Below are 12,975 nucleotides of genomic sequence, written 5' to 3' on the forward strand. Positions count from 1 at the left end.
GAGGAAGATTAACCCTGAGTGAACATCTGATGCTAGTCCTCCTCTTTTCGCTGAGGAAGATTGGCCCTGAGCTAACTTCTGTGCCCATCTTCCTCTACTTTATATGCAGGACGTCTGCCACAGCGTGGCTTAATAAGCGGTGTGTAGGTCCATGCCCAGGATAGGAACTGGTGAACCCTGGGCCACCGAAGTGGAGCGTACAAAGTTAACTGCTATGCCATCAGGCCTGCCTCCCTGGCTGCCCTTAAGAAAGTCTTCTCTGACAGCCTTTTTGGAGTGACATTTGACATCATCTCTTCACATTCATGATAGCCATGCCACTCCTAGAAATTTATTCAGCAGTTAGACTTGTAGTTACACAAAGACCCTACAAACAAGGGTGTAAGTGAGTCAGTGTTCTGTTTGTAAAGAGGACTAATGAGCCGTAGGTGCCACCAGTTGGGGGCAGTCATTAGTGGTGCTGCTCTGGGAGTGACAAGGAGCCTCCCAAAGAACCAGGCTCGTGGCTGTGTCCTGACGGGGAAAGCGTCCAGGGCATGCTGAATTTTTGTCTAAGGTGGATATGGTGGTTTTTCTGTGGTCTCAGTTGACCACTAGCCATGCTCCACAATTCCTCCCCTCCTGGAAGTGGCCCTGGAAGAGCACAGCCCCGCAGGTTGACACCCTCCAGCAGGGAGCGCTCTCGCTCCCCAGCAGGGCCACTCCTTCAGCCTTTAGGAGGAGCCTAGGACATGAAGATCTGAGTGGGACAGGAGATAATGTCAGTGTCTGTGCAGAGCTGGCTCCTGTGAGCCTTACCAGAGCCCTTTTCACAGAGAAGGAACCTGAGCCGCAGAGAGATTGTGTACTTGCCTAGAGCCATACTCTGAGGGGTGGAGCCAGGATCTTAACCCCAGTGGTCTGACCTGGTGTCTGTATCTTAACCACTTCTCACAGTGTAACAGGCCAGGCTGCCACCCTCAGGAGCTTCTGTTTCAGTGGGGAAACAGATATGATAAACTAGGAAAAAGGACAAAGAGATTTAAAAAACTACTGACTCTGATGCTATGAAGGAAAGAAATAGAAGACTCTGATAAAAGTACATAGGAGGCCAGGGAAGCCCTCTCTGAGAAGGTGGTATAGAAGGGGACTCTTCAGTCTGAGGAAACAGCTACGCCGAGCTTGGGCCTGGGACAGCCCAGACAGAGGGACCAGCAAGTGCAAAGGGCTGGTGGTGGCACACAGTGATTCTTCATCCTGATGGTACGTCCAGGTCATCTTGAGGCCTGTCTAAAAACCCTGCTCTTTGGGAGGTGGAGCAGGTCCCAGAGTTGAACTGGGGTATCAGGAGGGGACTGCTATCCCACCACTGGCCCAGACCTTTGGGGGTGGCTTCCGGGCGCATTTTCTCCATGAAGAAGGACTGGCAAGGGGTTTTTCTCCCCTGATTCTGTGTGCTTCTTGATCTTGGCAGGTGATGGTTTGGAAGAGTAACTTTGATGTTGTCGATTATGGAGAAATCATAAAAGTGCAGAGGCCCCCAACTATGCTAGCCAGCTCCTCTGGGAATCTGGTAAGTGGCTCGGCAGGCACGTCAGAGCCCTGTAACTCTGGTGGACTGTGTCATGGTGAATAACATTGGACTCGGAGACCATCAGGGGCTGGAGGCTTGGGCCAGTCATGGGGAAGGTACTCTAGTAAGATCTTGTCATTTGCCAAATAATACTTTGGCATTTGTGGTGCTTTGTTTCAAATGAAGAATGACCAAACAAGATGTGAAGAGGCTGGTAGAGTAGACCGCTGGGTGCCTAGGTCTCGCACCATTTGGTGTGGGGGTGTTTCCATGGCGTGTGCTGCTGGTTGGTTGGGGCCTGAGGAAAGGAAGGACCTGTCCCATGCCAAGCCCCAGGCCATAGGACCCCATGTAGGGTTCCTCGAGGGTGTGGGGCCTGAAGCCACAGCTGGGACGGATGGGAAAGGCCCCAGCCCTGTTGCTCTCACTTCCTTTTTTTTTTAACCATGGAAAGGAAGTTCCTTGGCCACAAACCATTTTTAGTACCTTTGTTGGTAAAGGGGCATTCAGTGTTCCTGAATTAAAATAGTTAACAATACTTTTTGATAAATATTTGTGGAAAGAAATTGATAACTGATATGGTCTCTTTGAATGAGGTCACATTCAGCTTTGGCTGAAATACAGATTATAGCCAAGGATGTGGAGCCCCAAGGGTTTTAAACTCTGGTGGCTGCAGGCTGTTTAAATCTCTCCCTCCTGGACCTTAGAGGCAGCATGGCCTCTCCCCACACGGAAACTGGCCTGAACAACAGGAAGCGGCTTGCCCAAGGGCCCCAGTGAGTCAAGGTTGGCCCAGAATAGAACCAGGAAGCCTCTGAGTCTATCTCAGGGCTTTCTTTGGCTCCAGCAGAGGGACACACACACACACACACACGTCCTGTCCTGTGTGTTGGGGCTACCTCTAGGAATGAGTGAGGTCGAGATTTAAAGCTTTTCTTCTAAGAGTTGCTCTTGGCTGAGAGGTTTTCTCCCTCCGCATTTGCTAATGAGTGGCTGGTTCTCAGCTTTTGGGTTTGTTGGGGCATGACTGGGTTGCACGGTGGTCTGCTTGCTCCCATTTTATCTTCCACCTAGAAGGGCATTTTCCAGGGGCTGGCCCGGTGGCGCAGCGGTTAAGTTTGCATGTTCCGCTTCAGCAGCCCAGGGTTCGCCAGTTCAGATCCTGGGTGCAGACCTACGCACAACTTGTCAAACCATGCTGTGGCAGGCGTCCCACATATAAAGTAGAGGAAGATGGGCACAGATGTTAGCTCAGGGCCAGTCTTCCTCAGCAAAAAGAGGAGGATTGGCATCAGATGTTAGCTCAGGGCTAATCTTCCTCCAAAAAAAAAAAAAAAAGCATTTTCCAAACTGCAAGGTTGGGATCCTCTGGGGTCCATGCCCTCTCCCCTACAGCTCCCCGTCTGTTGGGCATTGATGGTGAGCCAGGCCCAGCCAAGGTCTTTGGATGTGCTGCCCTGTTTATTCCTTCCCTCATCAAATGAGTGGGTAAAGTCACTGCTCACGTTCACAGATGAGACACCTGCCCCGGGCCCACCATGCTGGCCCCTCTGAGCTAGGCCGACCAAGCTAGAAGCTGCAAGTGGAAACTGCAGAGGGCTGCCTGGCAGCTCTTCCCCAACCCAGGGGAGGGCGCTGCTACCTGTCTCTTGGGAATGGTTACTAATCATCAGCAAGGGGAGAATCCCATGCTCCTTGTGGTTATTAGGAAATTAACTTGGACAGGCTACCTCTTGTCTCTTCAGTCCTGCTCAGATATGGGGTGTGGGACACCCTGCTTTCTGAGCTTGGGGCCTCATAATCTAGCATGAGGGCTTGTGGGTAGGGAAGCCAGCAGGACATGGCAGGATAGGGTATAGGTGGGTGAACAGTTCAACAGTGCTCAGGAAAACCCTTTGTTCTCATATTACCTTCAGGCCCACGGTGGAGCTGTTGTCACAGCTCTGCCCAGTGGGCATCACCACGTGGGGCTCAAATAGGGGAGAGGTGTGGGCTCTGGGGTCTGAACCCTGGCTGTGTGGTCCCAGGCGAAGCACCCACTCTTCCTAAGCCTCCGTTTCCACAATGGGCCCTGAATACCCCCAGAAGCAGGCTCTGAGGACCTCGTGTGATGTAGGTGAGCTCTGCTAATTCGTGAAGTGACTTGACTTGCTAATCCTAAAATCAGTCTTTGTTTAGGGCTTTTTCCTTATCTGTCACAAGCCCCTTTGAGAGTCTGAGTTGGTGTATAGGCCCTCTTCCAGACACACACCCACCCGACATGCCCTCCATGTGGTGTACGCTTCTAGGAGCGTCTCTCATTTCAGGACTCCCAGGCCACGAGGAAAGCTAGTGGTATTTTTTGTTAGTTTTATTTTATATACATAACATAAAATTTACCATTTTACCCATTTTTAAGTGTACAGTTGAGTGGCATAAAGTATATTCACATCATTGTGCAGCTATCACCACCATCATACCCAGAATTTTTTCATCTTCCTAAACTGAGGTGAGTTGGTATAACACTGCTCAGTGGTTAGATTTTCCCCTGAGGTGGGAAGGGAAGCTGGTGAATGTGGTCTCGCCCTCCCTGCCCAAGGGCTTCCCTGGTGCTGAGATAGTACCTGGTGACTGATTCTGTGGCTGGCCAGGGTATGTCAGCTCCTCAGGGAGCCCGGGAGCTCTGCAGCCACGTGCCAGAAGCTGGTGAGTCCGATGAGCCCCTGCCCTGCCAGTTCTTGTCTCTATACCATCCTTCCAGTAACCCAGGGGTTCTCAACCTTAGTACTGTTGATCCTTTGGAACTGAGATAAATCCTTGTTATGGGGCGGTCCTCTGCATTGTAGGATGTTACGGAGCATCCCCGGCCTCTACTCCCTGGCTGCCAGTAGCATCCCCCAAGCCCTAGAGGTGACAACCAAAAATGTCTTCAGGCATTGCCAAATGTCTCCTGGGGGGCAGAATTGCCCCCAGTTGAGAAGCACTACAGTCACTCCTGCCTCAAGAGTGAGCCCAGAAAGGAGGCTGATGTAGCAGCGGGAGGAGTGTGAGCAAGTAGGCAGGGCTGTATTAGGGGCAGAGGAGCTTGGGGGTGACACTAAGGACGGGCTCCCCACAGCAGCTGTGGCCCAGGTCTCTCAGCCTGAGTATCTAACACAAGCGCATTTTTTTTTTTTAATTAATGTTATGATAGATTACAACCTTGTGAGATTTCAGTTGTACATTTTTGTTAGTCATGTTGTGGGTACACCACTTCCCCCTTTGTGCCCTCCCCCCAGCCCCCTTTTCCCTGGTAACCACCGATCAGATCTCCTTATCAATATACTAACTTCCACCTAAGAGTGGAGTCATATAGAGTTCGTCTTTCTCTGACTGGCTTATTTCGCTTAACATAATACCCTCGAGGTCCATCCACGTTGCTGTGAATGGGCCAATTTTGTCTTTTTTTATGGCTGAGTAGTAGTCCATTGTAACAGAAGCGCATTTTGTAGAAATGTTTGGCTTGTCAAACTTTGGAATCTTCCAGAGGTGCTGGTAAACAACAAAAAAAAAGACCTTTAGCAACTTGGTTTTCTTCACTTACAATTGGAGTGTGTTCCTACTCCTCCTGCCTGCCTGCTTTCCTGGCTCTGAGATAGTACCTGGTGAGTGGTTTGGTGGCTGGCCCTGGTGGCTTGGCTTCTCAAAGAGCCCATGAGCAGCACTGCCATGCTCCAGAGCCCTCAAATGTGATGATCCCTCCCCCTCCAGCTCTGTCTACACACTGGGCCTTGGGCCCTAAAGCCACATGAGTCACACCTGGGCATTTGAGGATTTTAGGAAGCCCTTCGGGCCAGGTGCTAGGTCTTAAATTCCTGACCATGGCCTGTTGGAGTGTGGCAGTTTAAAGCCAGAGGGACAGACCGTGGCAAGGGCAGTCCTGTGAGCCCATGATAGCCCCTCTGCCCTGGAAAACCCTCTGCCCTGGAAAACCCCCTGCCCAGGACCCCTGCTCTGACTTTGGCAGTCAACTCTTGCTCTCGCAATGAAGGCTGTCCTTGAGCCCACTCTGAACAAAGCTCTGTTCACTGCCGGAGCTATTTTCAACCCCTGGTTGAAATTCACAGTTTATTTATAGGCACATTTCATGTTGAAAAGCAAAAGCCATTTCCCAGCCCTTCAGAATGAGAATAATGGGCTCCATTTTCCCTCTATTCTTGGCCGAGTTGTGATGAGGAGGGATTTTAGGGCTGTGCTAGGGAGCTTTCTCTGCTTAGAAGGCTCTGGAGTAGGGACTCCAGCCCATGCGCTGGGCTGAGTGGAGGGCAGCTCCACATTCTGCCCCGTGACGTGCTGCAAGGCTGGGGAAGGTTGGAGATTTCCAGCAGATGAGTGCCTCCCAGAGGGGCTTGTGGGGGCCCCCAGGAACCGTCTGCAGAGGTGCTTGTGCTGGTGCTTTCAAGGATCTAGCATTTAGCTCTGTTCTCTGCTGCAGCCCTAGTCACCTCGCCCACTCTGCACTCATCCTTACAGATTCTCACTCCCTCCTGCTGTCTGTGCTTTGGGGCCTGACCCCGAGGCGCGAGGACCACTGTGTCTTGGCTGACCTTGGATTTGACACCTGCCCTCAAAGTCCCAGCCGCCATAGGACTGATTTCTGCCTCAACCACAGAAGCAGTTTAAAACTTCTTTTAATAGCAAAGATGCATTTATTCTGATTTATTCTTGCCCTCCCTCCAAACATCTGAGAGCCCATTATGCAATTGGGAAGGAAGGTTGTGCTGGGCGGAGTGGGAGGGGAAGAATGCAGAATTCTAGGTAATTCAGTAAAACAGAAAAACCACTTCCTGAGTTCTCAGGGCTGGCTGCCCTCCAGTTCAGAGAGTAACCTTGAGTTCCAGGGCTGAGGCTTGTCTACGCTCACCTCAAATGGGGAGATGCCAGGTCCTCCTTCGTGAGATTTCACGAAGTGGTACATGCCAAGCAGGCACTTGGAACCGTGCCTGGCATATAGCAAGTGCTCACCAAGCTTTAGCTATTTTTAAAGTGTTCCTTTTCTTTCCTCTGTCCGACTGAGAGCTAGATGAGCCTCCTGCCCAGTCAGGGTGATTGGGTATTCAAAACCTGCTGGGGTGAGGGACAGCAGGCAAGAGCGGGGCCATTCTGCCTGGGGTAATTTTCGATGTTGACTCTACTCTGCAGGCTGTCTTTGGGAGGTCCAGTGAGGGTTGTAGACCCTTACACGCATCTGTTGTGCCTCTTGATGAGAGACCCAAGTCCTCTTTGCTCCTAGACGAAAGCAAATCCATGAGGTGGTGGAAACAGGCCTCTTTTTCTTCTCTGTCTCCGTGACTCCTCAGGGCAAGGTGCCTAGGCCTCCCAGAGCCTCAATACTAGAACTGTCCCCAGGAAAAGCAGGCGGGGTTAGCTGAGGGTCTCTTACCTGAGGCCTCAGGCTTCCCTGAGGATGGCCTGTTTCTTCTTCCTAGTCCTTCTGGTTCTGAGGGTGGAGCCCTAGCCACCTCTTGTGCCCTCGCTGCAGCTCCCACATTTCTGTTTTGGGGCGCTGCACAGGCATGGCCTTGACTTAAAGGTTCTTGGGCCCCGATTCCTGGCCCAGAGAGTCTTGGCACTGGATCTTGCCCCACACTGAGGATCTGAGGGTCCCAGGTGGTGGTTGCTCAAGGTCTGCGTTCTTGCCCAGGCACCTAGCCTGATGAGTCATAGGATTGAGGTCAGGGCTGGGGCCCATTTCCACCTGCCTCATAGATTTGCTTTCTTGCTTGGGAACATGAAAGACTTGAGTCTCTTACTGAGAATACAAATTTCTAGCTGGTGTTTGCTTTCTGTAGTGAAGAGAAGTGTAGGTTTGAGGGGACGCTTGGCAGATGGGGCATTATACTGTTTAGAGAGGAGTAAACCCCAGATTTATGTGTCTGAGAGAGGAGCCTTTCCTTTCTCCACTTGACCCCAATTCTGGCTCCAAATTTTCCAAGGTGGTTAGAGGGGGCTCTTGGCTGCAGATGAGTCAGAAGATGCCCAGGCACTTACTCATCTTGGAAAAGTGTTAGTTTCATGAGGCCCAGACTCCCAGCACAGCGGCTGCTCCTGCCCTTGGGCTCTGGGCTTCTGTAACGGGGGCCTCTCGCTCTGCTCGCACCCTCTGGCTGAATAGCCGGCCTTGTCCACAGACTCCTTCATCCATGTGAATGAGAGCCTGATGGGAAACATGGGAAAGCAGACTGTCTCCCAAGGGGTACCTTCCCACCTGGTTTGGCTGTTGTGGGGCCTGGCAGGACCTGGGCTTTGTAGGCTGACTTGGGAAAAGTAGGAATTATGTTTTCACATTTCCTGAGACTTACCAGCTGGTACATCTCTGTGTGGCTCCTGTGGGATAGTTCATTCCTGCCCCCCTATGCTGCACAGAGGAGAAACCTGGGCCCAGAGGTCATCTGCTGGTGAGTGGCCCAGGCCCCAATCAAGCCCGTGTCCCTGGGATTGAGGTGCAGGTCTCGGCCCTTGTGTTAGCAAAACTGAGAGACCTTGACTGGAAAAGAGCAAGAAGGATTCTCCCCATTTCTCAGTGGGAAATAAGAATCCAGCCTCCTCAGTCTTTGGGACAGATACCCAAGCCCAGCATGGGACAGACTCTGGTGACTCAGAAACACGACTGTTTGTCCCCTTTGTGTGTGCGCACGTGTGTAGACCCCTGGCAGCACTGCCTTAGGGCCTCTGGTGTCTGCATACTCATCGCTTGAAATTTACCTCCCCGGTGCTCATCCCTGTTATTCCCCCCACCAAGACCTCTAGGTTCCTGTTCTGTGGGGCATCATCTCCAGATCAGCTGGGGTGGCTGGGGCTGGATATAGTACAGGGGAGCCATAGGAGACCTGGCTGGCCGGGTACCTTCCTGGGATAGGGATGGTAATCTTCCAAGGATGGCTATCCTGGAAAGAATTCTCAGGCAGACCTGCTAGAGAGGTGGATGATACTGGAAACTTCTGGTCCTGGGAGCCCCTTTAAGAACTTGTTTGGCAGTAAGAGCTCTGTTGTCCCTGTGTGCTGGTCCAAGACGAAGCTGGGGCCTGGCCTGATGTGGCACATCACTTCTGTCACCTCAGGCAGGTCATCTTGATTCTCTGTCCCCTGATTTTTCCCCATCAGCCCCATTACATCCTTCGGGCATTTTCCGTTTTACGGCTCACTCTGCAAAAGACTGTCCTGTGGGGGCTGGGGCAGGGTGGCCGCAGCAGCCTTTGCTACTCTGGGTGGCAGAGGCCCACAGACAAGATGCCTCACTTCACACTCAGGTTGCATTTTCCCCGCCTTTTACCTGAATGGAAGTCATGGAAAGTGCTCTGGGTTTCTTAGTTTCAGTGAAAAACAGAAGAGACTAGAAATAAAGAAGATTCAACATTTATTACCAAACTACAATTTTTAAAGAAAGTTTCCTGCTTGAAACAGCATCCTTGGACAGTGGCTGGTGGGTAAGGTGTCTGTACAAAGTCTAGGAGCTCCAAAGACTGATTCTCCTGGCAGAGTGGCCCACCAGGCCCAGGGATCAGGATGGGGAGGCGGGCCCTTCCCTCAGGGTCTGACCCATGTGTCAGCTACTAGGAAGCAGGCAGGAGCCTCTCTCCTTTTCCTTCTGGAGGCCACAATTGACTACTGGGAGGAGGGTGGGGCTACTACCAGACGCATGTAAAATAAGTTCTGTGTTTACCAGAAGGGAGGAGTTGCTTTTGACAGGAATAAGGATGATGTTTGCAGAAATACATCAGGAGGAGTTAACTGGGCTTCCAGGCAGTGTAGTGAGGAGACAGGCCTTTTAACATTTGGCACTTAGCGCAGTAAGCCTCTTGCAGTGGTTCTCAAACTTTAGTGTGCATCAGAATCACACTGAGGGCTTGTTAAGACACAGCTTGCCCCATCCGCAGTGTCTGAGTCAGTAAGGAGTTAGCATTTCTCACATTTCTAGGTGATGCTGATGCTGCTGGTCCAGGGCCCCAGTCACTGGTCTATTGGAAAACAGTCTAGCTCATTATGACCATGGCATTCTGGGCAGGGAGGTGAGGGGAAGGAGAGAGTCTCTGTTCATCTTGGGAAGTTTCTATAGCTCATGGGGTCTCCAGCTTTGGAGAACTGGTGTCCCTTTCAGCACAATCTGGAGAATTGTATAGTCTGCCTCTTTCCAGGGGACGAAAAGGGGTGTGGCCTTGGTTCTAATCTCAGTGCAGTGTTAAAAGAGATCCCACTGCTGCCCAGTGAGCTCTTTAAACCCAAAGGCACCCAGTGGGCTCTGTTTACAACCAGGAATACAGATGTGTGGTTTTATTACCAGCTAAGGGCATCAATTAGAGGGAGGATGGGACCCAGCGCTGTCCTCCGCTGGCCTGTCATCCTGTCTCGGCTCCTGTCCTGTGTGTTATTGTTGCTGCATTAGTCCAGTCACCTGTTCTTCACATTCTCCAGGCCACCAGCCTCCTGCCTTGTCCTCAGGGTCCCTGCCTCCCACCTCTTGCCCCACAGATGTGGGTGCCTAGGTCAGCTCCCATCCTCCTGAGCCTGCTGGGCCTTTAGGGAAGCTGGCAGGTGAGTCTCTTGACAACTGAGCTTGAGATGGCCTGGGTACTTGCGGCTCAACATTTAAACCCTCAAGTGAAGGTCTTCTTTGCAAAGCCTTTTGGGGAAGTGTCTCCAGGTAGCAAGAGCAGGAACAAGCCCCGAAACAGCAATGACAGCAGTGGCAGCAAGAGGATGGGGCTGTGGGATGGGACAGAAGCTGAACTTCCTTCTCTGAGCTGCCCCTTTGAGGGGCTGATGGTAGTTTCTTGCCACTGGAAAACTCCCATCCATTCCACAAGCGGGTAGGTCCCTATCTGGAGTGGAGTGGCATAACTCTTAAGAAGGAAGGAGGTCTATTTAATGACTTAAACCAACAGGAGGTGTAGTCTCAGAAATCCAGGGCAAGGTGTATTAAGACATTCACAGTGTCATGAAGATGAAAGACCCTGACTCTGGGATCCACATGAAGCCTGGAGGCCATTATGTCCAGTTCTACATGCATAGGGACACACCCAGTGCATAAACCTGGGCACACACACACCTTTGAGAACTCTGTTATCTCTTTCAAGGGTCTTAGAACTATTTTGGGTTTTCCTTTCCCCTTGTGGTCAAAGTGTAAGTTCAAGTTCAGTGGAGAGTCCATAGCTGCACTTGGGAAAATGAGCCCAAATCACAGAATAGTGGGCAGTGGGGTCCTGACATTGCGATGCTTTACTACAAGGCACACATGGCTTGGGCAGGGGCAGGCTGCATGCTTCAGAGCGCCTTTTGTTTCAGGGGCCACTGCTGTGACACTGGCATTTTGCTAACAGTGATGACAAGCAGCTACAGCTCTGTCAGGCCAGGCTGACAAGTCCCCTCTCCACAGGAGAGCCAACAGAGCCCATGTATGTGGTGCAAAGCAGAGGCTGGGCAGGAACGGAGGCCATTGGCATCTGAGGGTCTTTCTTTCTTTTGGTTCCATGCTATTTTTTTCAAACTCAGAAACCTGAAAATGAAAGAAATGAGTCACAAGTGGAAATAGACCCAGTTACTCAAGTCTGACATGATTCTTTGGGGTGCATCCTGTTTCCTGGCAGAGCTACACTCATCCTTTTTGTCTCTTTCCAGAGGGCACCTCCTCCATGCAGCCTTCCCTGGCACACTAGCAGGTTGTGAATTCTTGCTCTACCTACCCCAAGCACTATCCCTGCTGGAGCAGCCCTCTCTCCTATACTCAGTTATTTGCAGGCCTAACTTGTCTCCCTGGAGGGCTGGGGCCTTGGCCTCCCTGTGGCGCTCAGCATGTCTGGAACACAGAATGCTCAGGAAATCAGAGTTCAGTGGACACATGCCAGTCTGTGGGCAGCACGGGTTGAGTGTGTGAGGCTAGAGGCAGGCTCTGGCTCTTTCGTTTTGGCATTTTTGATGGTCCCAGGATAAATGAAGGAAACCTCTTTCTGGGCTGATTTGTCAGTTTGAGAGCAGGTGGCATGAGGTGGTATAAACAGTGACTAGGCCATGGAGGGTGGTAGAATCTGCATGTCTGGACTAGAAGTTTCAGTTCTTTTCTATTTCAATGGAAAAAAAGCCCTTTGCAGCTTATATTTTCCAGATTGGATGGCAGCATTGCCCATGTGGTGTAAGGGTGTTGGATATGCTTGTGTTTATGTTCTCATTGGTTACCATGGAAAAAATCAGAATAGATGGTTTCCATGGAGATTATCTTAAAATTAGTTTCTTTGGAGGTCCGGACATTGCTGCAGGGTTCACTGCATGCTCTTGATGCCATCGGGGGCTTTCTCTGTGGCAATGCCAAAGGCTGGTCTGAACATTCATGGATTCAGATGAATCTGCCTTCTATGCTTGAAAATGTCAGGACACCAGAGTGAGGGCGATCCTGTGCCTCATCTTCCTCCTGGGGTCCCACTTGCCTGGTCTCAGTTCCACAGCTCATTCTAGTCACCTGGGAGCTTTTTTTTCTTAATTAAAACAAAACACCTTTGTATTGTGGTAATTTTCAAGCTAGCACAAAAAGTTGAGAGGTAATAGAATGAACTCCATGTACCCTTCACCTAGCTTCAGCGTTTTGCCAATCTTATTTTGTTTATCTACCCTGACATTTTTTTTTAGAAAAGTTGGAGTATTTTTGTTTAATCCCAGATACATTATTTTACCCTAAATAAAGACTTTTCTTGGTTATATAACTGCAGTGCTCTTATCACATCCCACAAAATTAATAATTCCTTAATATCAAATGCCTAGTCCATATTCACATTTTTCCTCATTGTGTCAAGAATGTTGTTTTGTGCTTTTTGTTCAAATAAGGCCGTGGGAGGCTTTGAGAAAACCCACATCTCCCCTCCCCACCATGGTTCTGGTACATGGAGAGATTGAGCAGGCTTGGCTTAGAGCCAGCTGCAGTCAGGCTGGGGGCAGGAGGAGCTTTGGGGTTCCCCCCTCCCACTGTCCTCAGGGATAGTTGTGTAAGGGCCAGGACATCCTTGTTCCAGCCTGAAGCTGTGTCAGCGCAGGTGGGCCAGCTACCGCCAGCTGTCGTGGGGCAGGCATCCGCTGGGGGGCGCTGTCCGTCTTTGTAGCCTGCTGGAGGAGGGAGGGGGAGAGGTGATGTAACCTTGGTTCACAGAAGCTGTATGCAACTTTGTTTTCCAGGAAACGGAGGCTGTGAGACCCCGTGGGGTGCAACCTCCCTGGACTCTTCCCTGGGCAGCATGGGGCTGAGGGCTCTGGCCCACTTGAGCCCTGCTGCCTCTGTGCGGGTAGGCAGAACCAGTCTTGGTTATCTGTCTTGGCAGGCTTTGTTCATGTCCTGAGATGCTGCACAAAATATGAATTGCTGAGCTTGGGAGTGATGCCCGGGTGTGGTTGGTGCCTCTAACACTCTCCATTGAACTAAGTGC

At 51.1% G+C, this 12,975-nt stretch overlaps 1 protein-coding gene across 10 annotated transcripts in view; it reads left to right on the plus strand.

The window, feature by feature from the left end:
* The window catches only part of POC1A (POC1 centriolar protein A), a 95,743-nt gene that overhangs the window by 50,804 nt on the left and 31,964 nt on the right, over positions 1 to 12,975 (plus strand). For 8 of the 10 annotated variants that reach the window (XM_070575135.1, XM_070575127.1, XM_070575132.1 and 5 more), the window contains exon 9: positions 1,454 to 1,552. The exons of the other annotated variants lie outside the window; for them this stretch is intronic. In XM_070575135.1, the coding sequence (XP_070431236.1) occupies positions 1,454 to 1,552 (99 nt within the window). The remainder of the gene's footprint in view (positions 1 to 1,453; positions 1,553 to 12,975) is intronic. 10 annotated transcript variants of the gene reach the window in all.

Source organism: Equus przewalskii, chromosome 15 (genome assembly GCF_037783145.1).
Source record: "Equus przewalskii isolate Varuska chromosome 15, EquPr2, whole genome shotgun sequence".
Taxonomy (NCBI): Eukaryota; Metazoa; Chordata; class Mammalia; order Perissodactyla; family Equidae; genus Equus; species Equus przewalskii.